Source organism: Rissa tridactyla, chromosome 1, assembly GCF_028500815.1.
Source record: "Rissa tridactyla isolate bRisTri1 chromosome 1, bRisTri1.patW.cur.20221130, whole genome shotgun sequence".
Classification (NCBI taxonomy): Eukaryota; Metazoa; Chordata; class Aves; order Charadriiformes; family Laridae; genus Rissa; species Rissa tridactyla.
Genome location: NC_071466.1, coordinates 34,445,003 through 34,462,049, shown reverse-complemented (window position 1 = coordinate 34,462,049; position 17,047 = coordinate 34,445,003). Strand labels below are relative to the sequence as shown.

At 42.4% G+C, this 17,047-nt stretch overlaps 1 protein-coding gene across 2 annotated transcripts in view; it reads right to left on the bottom strand.

Moving 5' to 3' along the window:
• Positions 1–204: 204 nt before the first annotated feature.
• Positions 205–17,047, bottom strand: part of LCP1 (lymphocyte cytosolic protein 1) — a 50,797-nt gene continuing 33,954 nt past the window's right edge. For both annotated transcript variants that reach the window (XM_054212844.1, XM_054212837.1), the window contains exons 5-16: positions 16,736–16,868; positions 16,084–16,165; positions 13,565–13,730; positions 10,173–10,315; positions 8,037–8,132; positions 7,316–7,511; positions 6,577–6,655; positions 6,259–6,373; positions 5,294–5,427; positions 4,169–4,292; positions 3,144–3,268; positions 205–1,685 (exon numbers count right to left, since the gene is read on the bottom strand). In XM_054212844.1, coding sequence (XP_054068819.1) covers positions 1,553–1,685; positions 3,144–3,268; positions 4,169–4,292; positions 5,294–5,427; positions 6,259–6,373; positions 6,577–6,655; positions 7,316–7,511; positions 8,037–8,132; positions 10,173–10,315; positions 13,565–13,730; positions 16,084–16,165; positions 16,736–16,868 — 1,526 coding nt within the window. In that variant the 3' untranslated portion in view covers positions 205–1,552. The remainder of the gene's footprint in view (positions 1,686–3,143; positions 3,269–4,168; positions 4,293–5,293; positions 5,428–6,258; positions 6,374–6,576; positions 6,656–7,315; positions 7,512–8,036; positions 8,133–10,172; positions 10,316–13,564; positions 13,731–16,083; positions 16,166–16,735; positions 16,869–17,047) is intronic.

Here is a 17,047-nt window from a genome sequence, read left to right as displayed (position 1 = left end):
CAGCAGTGTCTCAGAGTGGCACACACAGAAATGACCTAGGAAATAATTCTTCGCCCTTTCTGCAATCTATGGTTTCAATAACAATATGGAAGACACATCCTTAGCGAGCCTGCTGTTGTTTTTTTTTACAATCTGTCCCTATTTCAGCTGTATGACACACATATCCCCATTAGCACATGCATTACTAAAAACAAAGATAACACATTTGGCTTTATAGAGCATTTTATTTGGAGAGGCTTCTGACGTCACTGAATATTGGTTCTTTATTAAGGCAATTCTGAAGGGGATGGAGGGGAGGGAGGGGAAGAGGGAGGGAACTGACTGTGTCAACGGGATTGCATTAAGGCAAAATTCCCTCCTTCCACATTTCACCACAGTAAAATCCATGTAAAGGCCAAAACAGTAAATGACTCAAGCCAAGGAAGAGATTTGGTGCAAATATATCCCACTGACTATCTGCAGACAGGGCTACTAGGTCCTCAACTGAGGCAAAGTGACAGCGCCTTGTTAGCCGCAAAGCTATGCTGATTTAGCTCCATTGAGGATCCCAACCTGGGTTCAGGGAAGCATTTTAGTATGTGTTTCATATGCAAGCACACATTTAAATGCTCTCCTGAATGAGGGCCACAGCCCTTGGAGTGCAAGTTAACAGAGTTTAATTTTTATTCACTACATAAATATGTTATTCTGCGTCCCTTTGGTTCACTTCTTATCTTATTGCTGCTAACTGAGTGTGTCCCCTTAGTTTCTTTAACATGGTTTTCATTTCTATCATGCGTTGCAATCTGCTTATGGTTTAGGTGTATTGTGACATAAAAATGAATTATCCTTTGGAGAGCATTTCTTGGAAAGGTTCCAGAGTTCGGGTGTTCTTAGAGGACCGGGTTACGGCCTGTTTTTTAGAGTGAGTAGTAATGTACTCTGTGAGTAATGCCACTGACAGCAGAGGCATAACTTGCAGGGAAAAGTACTGCTCAGTTCATATACCAGCAACACATAGCAGATTCCAAACCCTTCTTTCCACAAGAATTTCCTAAGAGGATCCTACTGTTCCAAAAATATAGTCACTAATACTTGCATTGGCTTGGGGAAACCCCTTCTGTTATCCCAGGTGCAAACTGAAGGAAAGTATGGCAGAAATGCTACTAGAAGCATGAAGACATTTTCAGGCAGAAGCAGTATATAACATTTCATAATCCTAAAAGCTCTCTGTACCTCCCAAGACAAAGGTGTCTGGGACATTCTCTGACAGAAAACTCTGGTATCCGTTAATAGAAAGATATGTATAGGCCTCATTATTGAAAACTTACTCAGGAATATGAAATGGTTATATCTAGCAAAGTGGAAAATAAGGCGAAGAAATCAAGCACACATTACTGTTCAAAACAAAACATTTCCTGGATACACAACTTCTATATGATGTGGAACCGTGTATAACATTCATGCCTTAAAAACATGAGCACCCTGCATATTTCCTTGATACGGAGAAGAGCATCCAGTTTGAGGGAATCAAAAGGGTGAATACCAGGCATCAGTACAAGTCTTTTGTGCTTTAAACTTTCTTCATGCCTTTTCCCATAAGGCAAGCAAACACTGTCATGACCATTTTGGGTTTTACTTCAACCAGGTCTTCTGGAAGGGCATAGACTCTTGCTCCAATTTTTCTCGCCATAGAGATGGCATATCTGCATTGCAAGGGTGAAAAAAACAAAAACAAAAACAAAACAAAGAAATAAATTAGTGCAGTAGCATTGATTTTCCCTCTGTTAAGACGTTTTTTACATGATCGGTAACAGAGTGGGTTGGGAACTTTCTTATTCATTCAACAAAATTAAACTTTTCTATAGGAATGTATGAGACAGGTTCATAAAGAACTAATTTCTAGTGAAAGGTAGAGCGTATTCCCTGATGGTTAGAGCACTGATTACCTGCAGCACAGGAGACTGTGGGTCAAAATCTGGTATGAAACATTTAGTCTCCCACCCCCTGAAAGATTATCCTAAGAAGCAGCCATTCTGGTCTTGTTCCCCCTCAACCTCTGCTGCTCAGTCTTCGCACATAAACAAACTCATGAGGATGGAAAGCAGAAGGCTGGTGTTGGTGGAGATCTGTGTTGTTGGAAAATCAACATTCAGGGACTTCTCTTCTGCTTGTAGTCGTACCCAGAATCTGTGAGCTGACCTTCCCATCTCCCTCCTCAGAGTGCACTGTTGCACGGCTACTGGGTGTTCTCCAGTGGGTATGTCCCTTCTCTCTACTTTTTCATGAAAAAGCTAGAAAATCCCAGGTTCTTCCTACTGCAGAGCACACACATTTGTGAAATTATCCACAAAATGCAGAGCAACACGTTGAGTGGGATGGGGAAAGAAAGGGGCGGGGGGGGAAGAGGAAAACATCAGCTGAGAGATGACGAAATTAAGTATGGAGAGAAGCACATGCAGGATTGCAAGGAAAGAAAGAGAATGGATGGTAGGAAATGAAAGGGGAAGAAAACAGTGGGAAAAGCCTTTATAAAAATGTTGGCAGCTCTGGTTGCCTTACAGTCATCCTTTTTTCTTTTGTAGTTGCCACATAACAAAGGAGAAGCTAGACTGATGATCAGACCGGGACGTGATCTGTATAACTCTGAAAGGAAAGGGAGGTGCCCCCAGGATTCGCTCTCCGCTAGGAAATGGCTTGTGCTCAGGAAAAAAAAAATCAATATCCACATCCATAAAACCTGTTTTTCAGGCATGAATCCTGTCCTCCCCCTTCTCTCTTAAATATGCCCTTGTTCCCCCTGTATGTGACTAACGAGGTATCATGTCCTCTAATCGCTGGTTTCCACGGCTCAGTATTGCTGGCGTTGTTCCCTGATCTCTGAAAGAATTTTAAAATTAACAAGAGAAAATAGGAGCTTGTGAAGCCAAGTGATTTTGATACCTTCGAGGGAATTTTAAAGCAGGAATTATAACATTACACACTTCATTTCCATTGATAGTCTTTTTTACTGCCTAGCTCCTAGCCTTCATGCTTCGAACTCTGGAGGTATTTCACAGTTGAGGTTGTGCCAGATGAGAATGATAGCAGAGCAGTTTTCAAAGACAGAGTCGGGCAAGCCTGAGCAGGTAACGCGTGTTAAGCGTCGCTTGGCATGAACGTACTTAGCATTATTTAGTTTCTCCTCATCATTCAGGTCCTCTGTTTTCAAGAGGTCATATTTGATTGATCCTGGTTGAATGGCATCAATGAGATCCAGGACTGGCATGCTGGTGCTGATTTTGCTATCCTGCATAGATGAAAAATACAATTAAATGCAAGAACAGGATGACAGATCTCCCACAAAGCCAGAGTCTAGGCTCAAGAGCAATGGACAGCTCAGTCAAATACCATTTAGATCTTCACAAAGGGCTGCTTAGCATCATTTTTCACCTAAGGCAGACTAAGAACCCTTTCAAGGTTTATTGTTTTTTTTTCCCAATGGATGAGACATCATTAAATCAAACGATGGGTTGCCGGGCTAGTGAATTTGCTTCCTGTGGGGAGATGACATTGATACAGGTCTACTGATGGGAGGTGCGAGGGGGACCAGCTGTATGACTTCTGAGCTCATTATGTGAAGTCTGATGGATCTGTCCTCACCTGGTGCAAACCGCTGATTTACATCCACTGAATGTTCCCCAGCTTGGGAAGTGTCTCACATGTGTTAGCAAAATTGGAAGCTCTCTGGAATTGGACCGTCTCTGTGTTTATAAGGTGCCTTGCAAAACAGGGCACCAGCCCTCAATGGTACTACCATACTATTAAAGTATTGCTGTTGTTCTTTTTGTAATTGCTGTCATTTAATAATCAACAGCACAGCCATTCTTGCTTAATTCCAGTCATCATTCCTGGCTCCATACTTCAATTTGCTGTGTCAAACTGGCGTTCAGGGTGTTTCCTGTTACATTCATATCGTGTTTCTGTTACCTTTTCATAATAAAGCCCCTTGAATAAAATCTCTATATCTGAACATGCCTTTAAAAGGGAATGAAAAAATAACCAAGCTATATAGTTAATTATATCATATTGTGCGTGCATATATATATATATGCTTATCTATATCTATATATAGGCAATGTATATAACATACACACAAACACACTGAACAAGAGATTCCTAAGCAGAGACTTCCAACAAAAAACTGTACCTTGAAACTGGAGATGGTTGAATCCTTCCCGGCTGCAGTCAGTGTTTCATTGACCCAGCTGACAATGATCTCATCGTTGACCTTCTCTCCACCACCAATGTCTTCAAGGATATTCAGGGTGTACCTTCAGAGGGAAGCCAGGATACCTGCATTTGCTCAAAGTCTACCGTAACCTCAGAACCATCCTGTACGTGCTTAACTGGGATCACCCCAATAGTCCTCTTAGACCTGATATTCCCCTGCTTCCCACACGCTCACAGTACATATGAATTATATTATAACATGCTAATTCATCTATTGCGTCTAATTCACCCCCAGTTCCCTAATCACTGTTTTGGGAGTGTCAAAAGGTTTTGATATTCGAAACTCCCACAAGGTCCTTCTTATTGGATCTCAGTATAAATGACTCATTCTCACAGTGCTTAAAAAATAATCACTGAATTCAAGGCCAGAAGGGAATTGTTATGCTCACCTTCCGCATAAACACAAGCCTGGAATATTTTGCTTATATATCAGCGTACACCTTGGAAAGACCTCCCAAACTGACGGTGAGTAATCACCACATCCCTAGATTAACTACCTGCCTGATAAACCTATACCTTGCTTTATAGACTGAATTTAGTCTGTATTCAGTTCCTAACCACTGGGTCTCTTTACACCCAATTATGGAGCTTTTAAACACACACAAAAACACACACACACAGACAGAATTACATTGAAGTGGGGACAGCTACTGAGTTGCATCCGCTTCAAGTAGCAGATTACAAAACTTCTGCATCGGTTCCTTGTTTCCAGTACATTCTCCCCATTCCCTGACACAGAGACCTTTCAACTTCTTTTTCTCTCTTCCATGCAATGAACATTTATCCATGCTATACAGATAGTGACAGTAATAACCTTCTGCATGAGCTGACTGTAATGGCCTTGCCCACAAGACAACGTGCTTCCTGATCGCATCTCTAACTAGGAGTAAGCAAAAGGTTAATCTGTCTTTGCATATAAGTGCAAACAGAGGAGTGAGAAAGCTGTAGCCCGTAGAGGCTTCTCGGGGATAGCATCAGGAAACTATTACAATGCAAACTGAGTATACAGAAACACTCTGGAGTTTGTGTCTGGCTGCCATACCTTCTCATCAACTGCCAGATTAAGGCCAGCGTGAGCGTACGGTTTCCTTCGTTCAGATCTTGCCCAGCGATGCCAACAAGGGAAAATTTGGCTTGATTCTTTCCCAGCTCCACTGCATAGTTGCAGTTTTCAAGCTGTTAATGACAGGATGAATTAGTGTGGTTCAAAAATACAGAAAAAAAAGGAAGACAAGACACCATTACTTTAAACTCTTTGGATCGCTTCGCCCAGGTCCTCCTGGGCAAACAGGAGCTTTGGGGCTCTGTGATAATAACAGCAGCCAGTTCCATCCGAAAAATACCATGGTAAATAGTTAATATAGAAGGAAATGTTATACTTCATCATCAGAGCCTGAAAAACAGATTATGCTGGAATATACGAATCTATGGCTCGTGGCTACCGCCAGCATCACGGTGTTGGACTGAGACAAAGGATAAGTGTCCCAGTCAATATTTTAGGTCAGTTAATCACTCTGGCCTAACTGGATGGAATCACTCATCCAGATAGCTGGGAGAAAGCTTTGTATTTAGCAGCAACTCTGTGATCGGTTCTTGAGGCATCTGGTCAAGAACGCTTATCATCACTGTCTTCGTTTGATGTGGAGGGCAGTGATCCAGACAGTTGCAATTAAGCTGGTGCCATATGACTCACGGTGAAGATGCAATATAATTGGAGATGAAAACGGTAGCAAAAGTGGTCTGCAAATACAGTTTTTAAATATTGACACAAAAGGTGTCAAGTCTTTTTACTTCACAAATATTGTTCACCTGCCAACAGAGCCAGTGAGTCGAATGCATGTTTCTTTTTCAGGATGAAAAATTATTCACTGACTAGACAAAAAAATCATTTGATGTGCTGTACTTGGGACTTGAGAGCAACACGAGTGCCCACATTGCTGTTTGAAATGATATGGACATCCTTTGAGGATAAGGCATTGCTACTGGAGCTATTCCAGCTTTTTGTACCTTCTTCATGTTGCCACCCAATTTAGGATATGGTGGTTTGTTCACTCTGTTCCAGTCTACTGGCACTTTGATCTTTTCATAGAGCTGGAAGATAACCAAGGCATCTGACAGGTCACTGAAAACAATAAAAAAGATATATCATTGTCCAAAGAACAGAAGGAAGGAACCCAACTGAACTATTAGTAGAGGTAAACTTAGTTTCCTAAAAAAAACCAAAAAGAATCATATATTCCTGTAGTGTCCAAAAGTTTTTATGTTTTTGTAAACAATTTGCTGGCTGTATTTATCATCCAAAGGAAGTGTAATACCTCCTCTTACCTATATAAGTGATTTACACGTGGATTAACACCCAGGGAGTTCATCCAGTTCCTGAATGTCCTCTCTTCCCTTGTCTCACCTAAAACAACAGATACATCAATCAAGAGGCCTGTGAAACACAACACTCCAGTAAAATAAATGTCTTGTGATTAAACCATAACTCAGAATTTACAGTGCACTGACCCATAAATAGAAGGAGACACTGGTTGACATGCGAAATAAGAGAGCACAGTGCAGCATGTAATATTTCTTCATGGCCTATATATTATAGTATTTAGGCAGATTGGCCTTGAAATGCCTTCAAGAATTCAAGAACAGCCTGTGCCCTAGAATGAGCAGTTTTACTATAAGGCTGAGAAAGAAGGACCCGAAGCTCAGCAAATGATCCATACAAAGGTGGTCCTGACGCCAACCCAGAGCAAGCAGACAGCAGGTTTATGTAAGATCTGATTTTTAAATTATATTCTCAATTCAGGGGCTGCCAGAGCAACTCTAATTTCAACTAACAAGCACGCTCAATAGTCCATACGGGTTCAGACACATGCTATCTGCAGAACAGACACCCAAAATACCAGAAGCTACATGCATGTAACGAGCAGCCCCTCTTCCTCAAGGCTGCCCGTGCTAATGGTGCAGGACCTCTGAAGGACGTGAGGTTAGGTTCACGTATCATCAACTCGGAGCTGGGGATACTGTGGCACGGGTGACCAGAAACATCCTTTATTTGCATTTTCCTTACCTTCAATAGAGCTCCAGTCAATGTCCTGGTTCTCCGGCTTGTGGAGGGCAGGGTATTTGTTGAACAAGTTGGCGATGAAGGCCAAGTTTAACTTTGGATTCCCCCGGACAACGTCGGTGGCCGTGACAAACTGCCGGCAGCCCAGCCGCTCCGCCTGCTGCAGCATGCACTCCGCTCGCTGGACATCGTCCTTCTCCTGCGCCGGCACAAAACGGGGCCATCAGCCTCACCCCACCGCCCGGCACTGCACGCAAGACCCGCTCGGGGTCTCCACGTGTGGACCTTGGTGTGGGGCCATCAAAGCAGGTCCTTGTTGGATTTATAGCTATTTCCTTTCCCACTTTTACTATCATCAGGTCTGCGTTTTCAAATGGGCTTTACCTACAATCCAGCCATCTCACCGTATTGCTTATACAGTTATATTCCATATAAAAGGGAATGGTTTGATGACAGTCCCAAATAAATATATTTAAATATACTTGTTGCATGTCAGTAGTTCATCAGTGTGGTTCAATGGTTAAAGTTTCAGCGATAATATGTAACAAAAGGCAAAACACATCACTTAATTCTTTGAAAGCTTTGATTTCTGAAACACAAGATCATGTTGCAATGCTAAAAAGAGTTTACTTGCTCTGGCATCCTGGTGCAAGTCTTTGTTGGCCAGCAATGCAAGTAACAGACAGAAAATATTGGCATTTACTCTAAACTTATCTCATCTTACCCTTAATCCTGACATGTCAATAGTAATAGCCGGAATGCCTTCTTCATCTCCCTTGGGGGCAACTTGGTTCAGCAAATGGTAATAGGCTCTTGAGTCCTGTGACAGACAGAGAAATTACAGGGAGGAAAAATTACATCTAAAGCTCAGTTTTTGCATGCCAGTGCTCCCCTGAACAGTGTGCCTGCATGCTTCGTTTTTATTACATCAATCATTGGGCTACATAATTAAATTAATTAAGCTGGAAGCACTTAGCGATTCCTACTTTATGCTGTATTTGCCAGATCTATTTCTTCCCTAAGCCAATACATATATGCTGCAGAACGCTCAATGCACGAGACAAAACGCTATGTATTGCATTTAGAAAAAGGACAGCAACAACAAAGAGATATTAAAATTGACTTAATCCGAACATTAAATTAGAAATAAGAAAATGCATACCTTTATAATGCTGTAGAAGTCAGGCTGCTGAGCGTTTAATAAAAGAAAATGCAGAAGGAGAAAGCAGATGTTTAAAGCGGATTTCAAAGCAACGCTGGAACAGTTATGGAAGAGAAAGCATAGTTTTCAAGGACAAAAGTTAAAACTGACAACAGTATCAGCATTTTTCAGGCAAAAGGGCAGGAACAAGACAAGGATTTAACATGTTGTGTCTTTAATCTTTTCTGAAATGTAATGTTACTCAAAGAACTGAAAATCAAGCTATATGTTAGTGTCTAGGGACTTGATTAACTAACCCAGCTAATGCTCTTCAAAATATACAGCATATTACCTGAATTATTTTAAATCTTATACATCTGCATTACTACCCAACATATCTAGAAAGTGGTTATTTATAACAGAAGCGAGGTGAGGAGACACACTTAATTAGAGAATGGCTGTAAAGGCTGGAGTCTTGGTCTCTGAGACGTAAATGTGTGCCTTATTTTCCAACTGTAAATATGGTAAGTGCGATTTATCTTTCAATTGCAGATAGGATTTAATCAGTTGCATTACAGTCCTCTGGGCCAGCCTACATAAAGACGGGAAGGACTCCATTCCCTTCCCTTTCCATGGATATTCTCCAGTCACCTCCACCCAGTGAACCAAAAACTTGTTACAATAAAAATTGTGTTGTCCAATATGACTCTCAGACTCTCCTGTTGTCTTCCCTGGTGTTTTTTTTCTGTATGTCAAGCAAGTCATGGTAAATGACTTTTCATGCTTCAGTCCCTGGTGAAGCCTACAACCAGGCATCTCTGGAGCGGGGCTTTTCCCCATGCTATGCTGGGAGGGGGCAGGTTGGGTCGTGGCTGGTGAGGTTGGTGTGCCGGCCAGCCCCTGGGTTGCCTGGAAGACAGCTCAGACACCCTCCCTGGAATATCTGCTACAGCCCTGGGATGCTGGCTGGGCCTCACACTGTAGCTTTAGTGTCTGAAACTCATCAGTGTGCACCACTGAGGTTCAAATACATCCGTCTAGGAAGAATGAAGGTCCTACAGAGAAAGCTCTGCTGAAATCTGCACCCAGAAGTCCATGAAGTCCCAAGTACGTGAAATATGCTTTACGGACTAGAGACCCATCCTTGCAAGTGCTTCCCCATCTAGCTGTATTACTTTGAATAGTCCCACTGAATTAAAACTTGCAGGTGGGTGCTTTCGGGATTATAGCAAAGGTTGGGACAGAGGAGCACATAACCCAGGTGTTGTACTGGAGGAAAGATCAAGTGGGGGAGTTGGAAGAGCCCCATCCTCTTCCCCTACACCTAGTTACGTGTCTGGGTAAGGTCTACCCTTTTCCAAACCACAGCCAGGCCAAGAGGCATTTAAGGACATTTAGGAAGCAGGAGAGCAATAGAAGCAGGGAACTGAAAATACAGTGGTAGAATCCATAATGCCCCGTCCAGAATCAGCAGCCATTCTCTTCCCAGGCATTTGGTGTGCTGGGGCTGGCAGTGATGACTGGGAGGTCAGGAGGAGGAGGAATACTACTGAGCAGGAAGGTAAACCCCACTAAAATGATTTTTTTGTACACAGCCCCACGTGTTCAGCAGAGCAGTCTCAGCTGCTTGGGTTGTCTCAGTGCACAATCCCTGTTTGGAGGATAGGAATTCGGGTGTGGAGCTGCTGTTTGGCTGTTGTTGATCAGTGTTTCTCATACCTTGATGTCTGAGCTGAAGTTGTTGACTTTGTTGCATCCCGCGTTCTCCAGGTGATAGTTTGCCCACCTCAGCAGCAGTTCCTCTGGAGACAACTTCATCAGATCCTCCAGGCTCTCTCCTTCTCTCAGAAGAGCGATCAAGGCTAAGCAGGGAAAAAAAGAAAAAAATAATGATGTTGTGAATACTTGTAGAGGAGAATGTGTAACTATTTTCTCTCTTACACATTTTGCTACCCTAATTTCTAAAAGTGAGTGACCGAAGTGTTGCCAAAATTCAAGCTGGTTTAGCATGACAGAGGACATAAACAGAAAAAGGGTCTCATCAATAAAATGAGGACAAGGCTTTTAGTTGTGGACCTAGTAGTGGATCATATAGAAATGCAAGACAATTTCAGTGTGGTCTAAGAACTACCCGATTTCCTTGCCTCAGATCTTAACAAAAAGATGATGACGATGAACAAAGGGGCAAGATGGGAATCAGAAAAATGGACACCGTCTTTCTGCAGCTTAGGTGAAAGAAATCTCAGTGACCTTCGCACTGAAACTGGATCCACACAGGTATTCTGAAGAACTTGCACATGACTTCATGAGCTCATGGGCCAGCAGGGTTAACTCATCTGTCAACTGAAGATATCCTATTTATATAGAAAAATTAACATAATAGTTCTGTTCATAAAAGGAGGAAGAGGCAGGAGGGAAGGATCGACCCTTGCAACTGCAGGATGTTCAGCTGATCTCTGGAGCATGAAAGGCTTTAGAACAAGTTTTGACAAGAACGATTAATAACATGGAAATAACACTGTCAATGAGATAAAAAGGGAGAGTGTATCACACTACCCTGATCTCCTTCCAATATCTTTTGTCATTCCTTGAAAGAAATATGGATTTGCTACGTAAAGGAAACAGCGGAGACTTACTACATCTGGAGTTCCATGGACAACTCGATATAGGGTGCTATGAGGTTAAACAGAACCAGAAGGAGATAACAGAAGCATTTGAAAGTAGACAGCGGATTTTATGAAGAGAACAATGTTAGCACTGAGAGAAGTAGGCTGGAAGAAAGATTCTTGTGGAGCTGATCATGGACTGATTTTTGGATTAATGATTTCATTTTTTTGGCATCAATTATCTTGGCACAAATACTAGCAACGTGCTAAGAATTTGATGACGATGATATTCACTAGGTGGCATAGTCAATACAGAGGATGATCAGGAAATCAGACAGAAAGAACCAGATGACAGTAATAAAAATGGAATGTAATTTAATAGTACTATGTTCAAAGATATTCACTAGGTAATTAATATGAATAACTGCTATTAGCTAAAAGCTTATACAAACAGAGGATGAGAACAACTCGAGTGTATTAGATGTCTTCTGAGCTACTCTGAGCCACCATATGATATGACCAGGGGAAAACCAAACATGATATTAGTGCATCTCAGGCATTTCCCATAGGGGTTGGGATGTATTCCTGCCTTGATACCATGTGCTCATGAGAGCTCATTGTAAACAGCGTCCCATATTCAAGAAAGGGGAATTTCAGCTGAAACAGCTGCAGAGAAGGGCTATCAGGGAAAGAGAGAACCTGAAAAGAAATCAAAATGATCTTGACTGGCCTATCCTGACAAACTGAAGTCTGAGATGGGAAGTGAAGGAGAAAATACCAGTAATGGAAAAATAGCTATTAAGCAAGGTAAGGCTGCCAGCAAAGGAATGGGAACTGGGGACTCTGGAAACTGGTGGCTCTGGCAATGAAAGACAGAAATATGCAAGGCGTGAAGCAATGAAAGTAATACCCACGTGGTAAGTGGAGGCAAGAAGTTGGATGAGTGGACTATCCATAGATGCACGGAACAAAGCAGCAAGATGAGGTGCCATGTGGACTGCATGTACGCACCCACAGCCTCATGCTGAAGCTATTTCATGGAGAATTTTGGCATTGGTGAGACACATCTGGAGTGCTGTATCCAGTTTGGGGCTCTCCAGTACAAGAGAGACATTGAACAAACTGCAGCGAGTTTAATGGAGGGAGACCAAGATGGTTGGGTTGAAGTATGCGATATATGAGAAGAGGGTGAGAAAACTGTTTTTTTCTAGCCTGGAAAGAGGTCTGAGAGGGAAACAAGTATTGTCTTCAACATTTACAGAGGGACCAGAGTTGTATTTTCTCTTGCAAAAATCCTTTTCACAGCAAAAGGATGAGAAGTTGTGACCAGCAGAAGTAGGGAGGTGATTGTCCCCCTGTACTCAGCACTGGTGAGGCCACACCTTGAGTATTGTGTCCAGTTCTGGGCACCTCAATACAAGAGAGATATCGAGGTGCTGGAGCGAGTGCAGAGGAGGGCAACGAAGCTGGTGAAGGGCCTGGAGAATAAATCTTATGAGGAGCGATTGAAGGAGCTGGGACTGTTTAGTTGGAGGAAGAGGAGGCTGAGGGGAGACCTCATCACGCTCTACAACTACTTGAAAGGACATTGTAGAGAGGTTGGTGCTGGTCTCTTCTCACAGGTAATTAGTGATAGAACAAGAAGGAATGGGTTCAAGCTGCAGCAGGGTAGGTTTAGGCTGGACATTAGGAAACAATTCTTCACAAAAAGAGTGGTCAGACACTGGAATAGGCTGCCCAGGGAGGTGGTGGAGCCACCATCTCTGAATGTGTTTAAGACTCGTTTAGATGTGGTGTTAAGGGATGTGGTGTAAGGGAGAACTTTGTAGAGTGGAGTTCATGGTTGGACTCGATGATCCCAAGGGTCTTTTCCAACCTAAATGATTCTGTGACTCTATTCTATGATTCTAAGTTACAGTCACAAGGTGCAGGAAGGGAAATTCCAACTAGATATAAGAAAAAAAAAGATCACAGCAGGAGTGGTTGGGCTCTGGAACAGGCTGCCCGGAGAGCACTGGACAAGGCCCTGAGCAACCTCATCTAATCTTGAGACTGGTACAGCTGTAAGCATGTAGTTGGATGGCTGAACCAAAGGACCTCCAGGGTGGACTTCCAGAGGTTCCTTCCAGCCTAAATTATTCTGGGATTCTATAATTCTGATTTCACAAAGAAAGAGGAGATATTTGGCAATCAAGGGCAAGAAAAGAGTAAAGCTTCCTGAATACAGTGTAGCATTTCCTTATCCCAGATTTAGTGACAAAATAGCTGGGTGCAGACCATCGTTCCAGGGCCAGGGAGCATGAAATTGGCTCTGCACATACAAGCCTACACACAGCCTTGGACTTTGGAGTGCTGGAACTTGTGAAGAGCAAGGGAAATTAGAGCAGCTAAGAAGAAAGGCAACAAATATTTGCAGAAAAAATTAAATACTTTTTTTTAAATAGCTTTAGCCTAAAGACTGTTCAGTGATAACAGCAGAGCACTGAAATGAAGAGCCAGACATACCTTCGTTCCTGCTGATCTCTATGTCGGCAAAGAGTCCAATTTTGATGACTTGCCATAAAAGACCCAAAACCAGGTAAGGTTTCCCTTCTTTTAAGTCTTCAGCTCCAATGTTAACAACATGGCACCCAATGGCTGAAGCAGAGTTCAGGGCCAGGTTCAGATTTTCCTAGGGAAAGAAGAGAACTTCCAAATCACGCAGTAACTGGAGAGCTGAGGATACAGGAAGGGGGCACAGCCAAAGCTAGGGAAATCTGTGAGCAACTTCACTGGGAATGCATTTACATACATGTCTGATCACAGAGGAACGCAGAATCTCCTGGGATTACAGGCAAATTCTGGGTCCCAGCATGAAGATGGAAAGGACCTCTTTGGCAAAGGTGAAAGACACCATGTCAAAAGGCATCGGAGCTCAGAGCATACGTCTGCATTCACAGTGACATTCTGGCTCAATCCTGGTTATCAAAGCCAGGATCTCTCTATAGCTAACGCACAAGCACATGTTCAAGTGCAGACATAGCCTCAGCGTGGGGCAAGCTCTCCTCCACTCAGTCTTGCACACATGGAGGAACGAGGAAGATGATAGAATCCAGTCAATGAGCAGATATTCCAGGCTCAGCTCTCCCTAAGCACTATGCAAAAGCCCTACCACCTAAGATACAAATAAGTTGCTAGCTGACAATGTATACAAAAAGCACAGGGTCATAGGAATCAGCATGAATAAACCTGCTGAGTTTTTAACTTTGTAGTTCAGTCAAGGTCATAACTTGTTATTTTCTTTTTGAACTTTGGAGTACGGAGTCCCGGTTTGGGAGCGTTCGGTGGAAGCAGAGGGATTCTGTGATTCACAGTGAGGGGCAGAAAGAAAGTGATGTTTCAGGGACGTTATGTTCCTTCACCACTTCATTCCCATTTAAAACAAAGGGTATAAGAAAATCTGACCCACAGGTCTGCCCTGTTCAGAAAGGTGGCTTGGTAAACAGAGGACAAGTAAAGCAGGCAAAGAAGCCTGGAAAATACAATTTATCACACAGATTCGCAATTTTTCACATTAATTTCATCACTGCTGGCATGACAGAGAGATTTGATTACATACAAAATGCAGAGAGAGACATAGTGTAAATTCTCATAAGCTAGAAAAACTGGAGCATTTCAAATTAATTACCTTTTCTCCACCAGACAGCTGTAAAAGGGTTAAGTTAAAGTGGAAGCTATATTGATCAAATCATGTCTATGTGTGACAGGGATTGATCTGAGCTGCATCACTAAGCTATGCTGCTGACCAAAACGATTAGAACTGAAAAATTGCGGTATACAGCATAAAAATCCAATTTGATGGCTTCTGAGCTTATTTGAGCCTGGCTAATGTTCCATCAAATCAGAGTAGCTGGAGGCTAAACTGGGTTAGGTTCATATCTATTCCATATATCTACTTATATTCTGTACCCAGATGCATAGATGCTGTTCATAGAAAAATATCTCTCTACATACTGCTATGTGAGAAACACAATAAACCTTAAATAGGTGAAAATTTGCCTTTTTTGTCCAATTTTTAAATCACACACGTGTGCACATAATAGAAATAAAGAAGGGATTCAGTATTCGAGGTGTAAAAGTAGAGATTGTAACAGGCAGGCAAAGGCCACGGTCCCATCTCAGGCACATTGCATACCACGGTATTTCCTGGATCACAGCGAATACTTTGGTGAGGACATCAGACTGCAACACAGCAGTTGTGAATTCAAGTCCATGGCCATGCCTGCGTGACTTTGGAGAGGAAGTTCAGCCTTCTGAGAGCTACTCCAAATGGAATTGGACACCGTATTATCTAGTTGCTCTTGCATTCATGTGGCGTCAATCACAAAAGTATCTAAAGCTTTGAACTGATAAGCATTATACATTATGAGGAGCGGCTGAGGGAACTGGGGTTGTTCAGCCTGGAGAAAAGGAGGCTGAGGGGAGACCTTATCGCTCTCTACAACTACCTGAAAGGAGGTTGTAGAGAGGTGGAGGTCAGTCTCTTCTCCCAAGTAACAAGCGATAGGACAAGAGGAAATGGCCTCAAGTTGCACCAGGGGAGGTTTAGATTGGATATCGGGAAAAATTTCTTCACTGAAAGGCTTATCAAACATTGGAACAGGCTGCCCAGGGAAGCAGCAGAATCACCATCCCTGGAGGTATTTAAAAGATGGGTAGACATGGTTTAGTGGTGGACTCGACAGTGCTAGGTTGATGGTTGGACTCGATGATCTTAAAGGTCCCTTCCAACCTAAACAATTCTATGATTCTATGATTCTGTTAAGTGCAAATAAAAACACTGTTTAGTCAGATTGCTCATATGTTTGGAAAGAAACATAAATATAAGTCTTTATGTTTTTATGACATAGACCTGAGCATCTCATTTTGCCACAACTTTGCCTGATTGTGTTGGGCAGGACCATGGTATCCTCGGCCGTTGCTCTAAGTGATTATATCAAAGCATCCAAAGGGGAAAAGCAAAGAATCCTGTTACATTTTAGTACCTGTATTGTGAAGGGTGTGAGTTTCTTTTTGTTGATTGTTCTCTCATCAATGGTATCTGGCACTGAAAAGTTGATCATCTTACTGAAAATAAAAGAAAAAACAACAAGAAATGCTCTACTAGCTATGTGCACACAAAATACAGATATAGCTTTTGTAGGACAAGTGAAAGAGCTGGAGAGTTACTGAACACATATAGATAGTCAGCCTCTGTTTTCACATGTACCCACGCAGACACACATGCAATACTCGAGCAATTCTTTTGGGTCACATGCAGTTTGTACTATAGGTCTGAGGTCAAGAATGCCACAAGGTGAAGTTGTGTGGGAGGTTTATTGTGCAGAAATTCCTGTGAAAGTAATCACTATCTTGTGCTGCTTTGTGTGAACCCCCAAAAGCCCTTGGGCAAAAATAAAACTAACTCACTCCTCAAATTTCACTGACTTCATCTTATTGTAAGGGCTCAGAGGCAAAGAAAACCTCTCATTTAACAAGAAAGAAGCTTTATATTTTTAAAGATAAAAGGAGCAAAAAAACCATAGTATTATTAAGGCCCTGAATCTGCAAAGATTCATGAGCTTAATATAAAGTCAGCAGCTTCCATTTACTGCAAACTCACAGTTCCCATTTGTGAGAAAGATAGGTATTATTTACCAAAGCACTATGCCGTCACCGACCGCCTGGAAGAGGTCATCTGTTTCTGGATTCATTGGGACCACGTGTTTACAGTCGGGGTCCTTCTCAAGGGCTTTATTAATCCAGTTGACAAAGGCATACTTTTCTTCCTCTGTGGATGCAACATCAAATCCATCAGTTTGCTGTGCAATACCTCCACCATCATTTTACTTACAAAGGCAGAACTCCTGGGGGAGAAGACTCTCCCATCAGTGTGACTGATCAACGAAGGCTACAAGGGATGAAGGCTCTGAGGAGGCAGGCAAGTGAGCTGAAGACAGCAATGGGCTT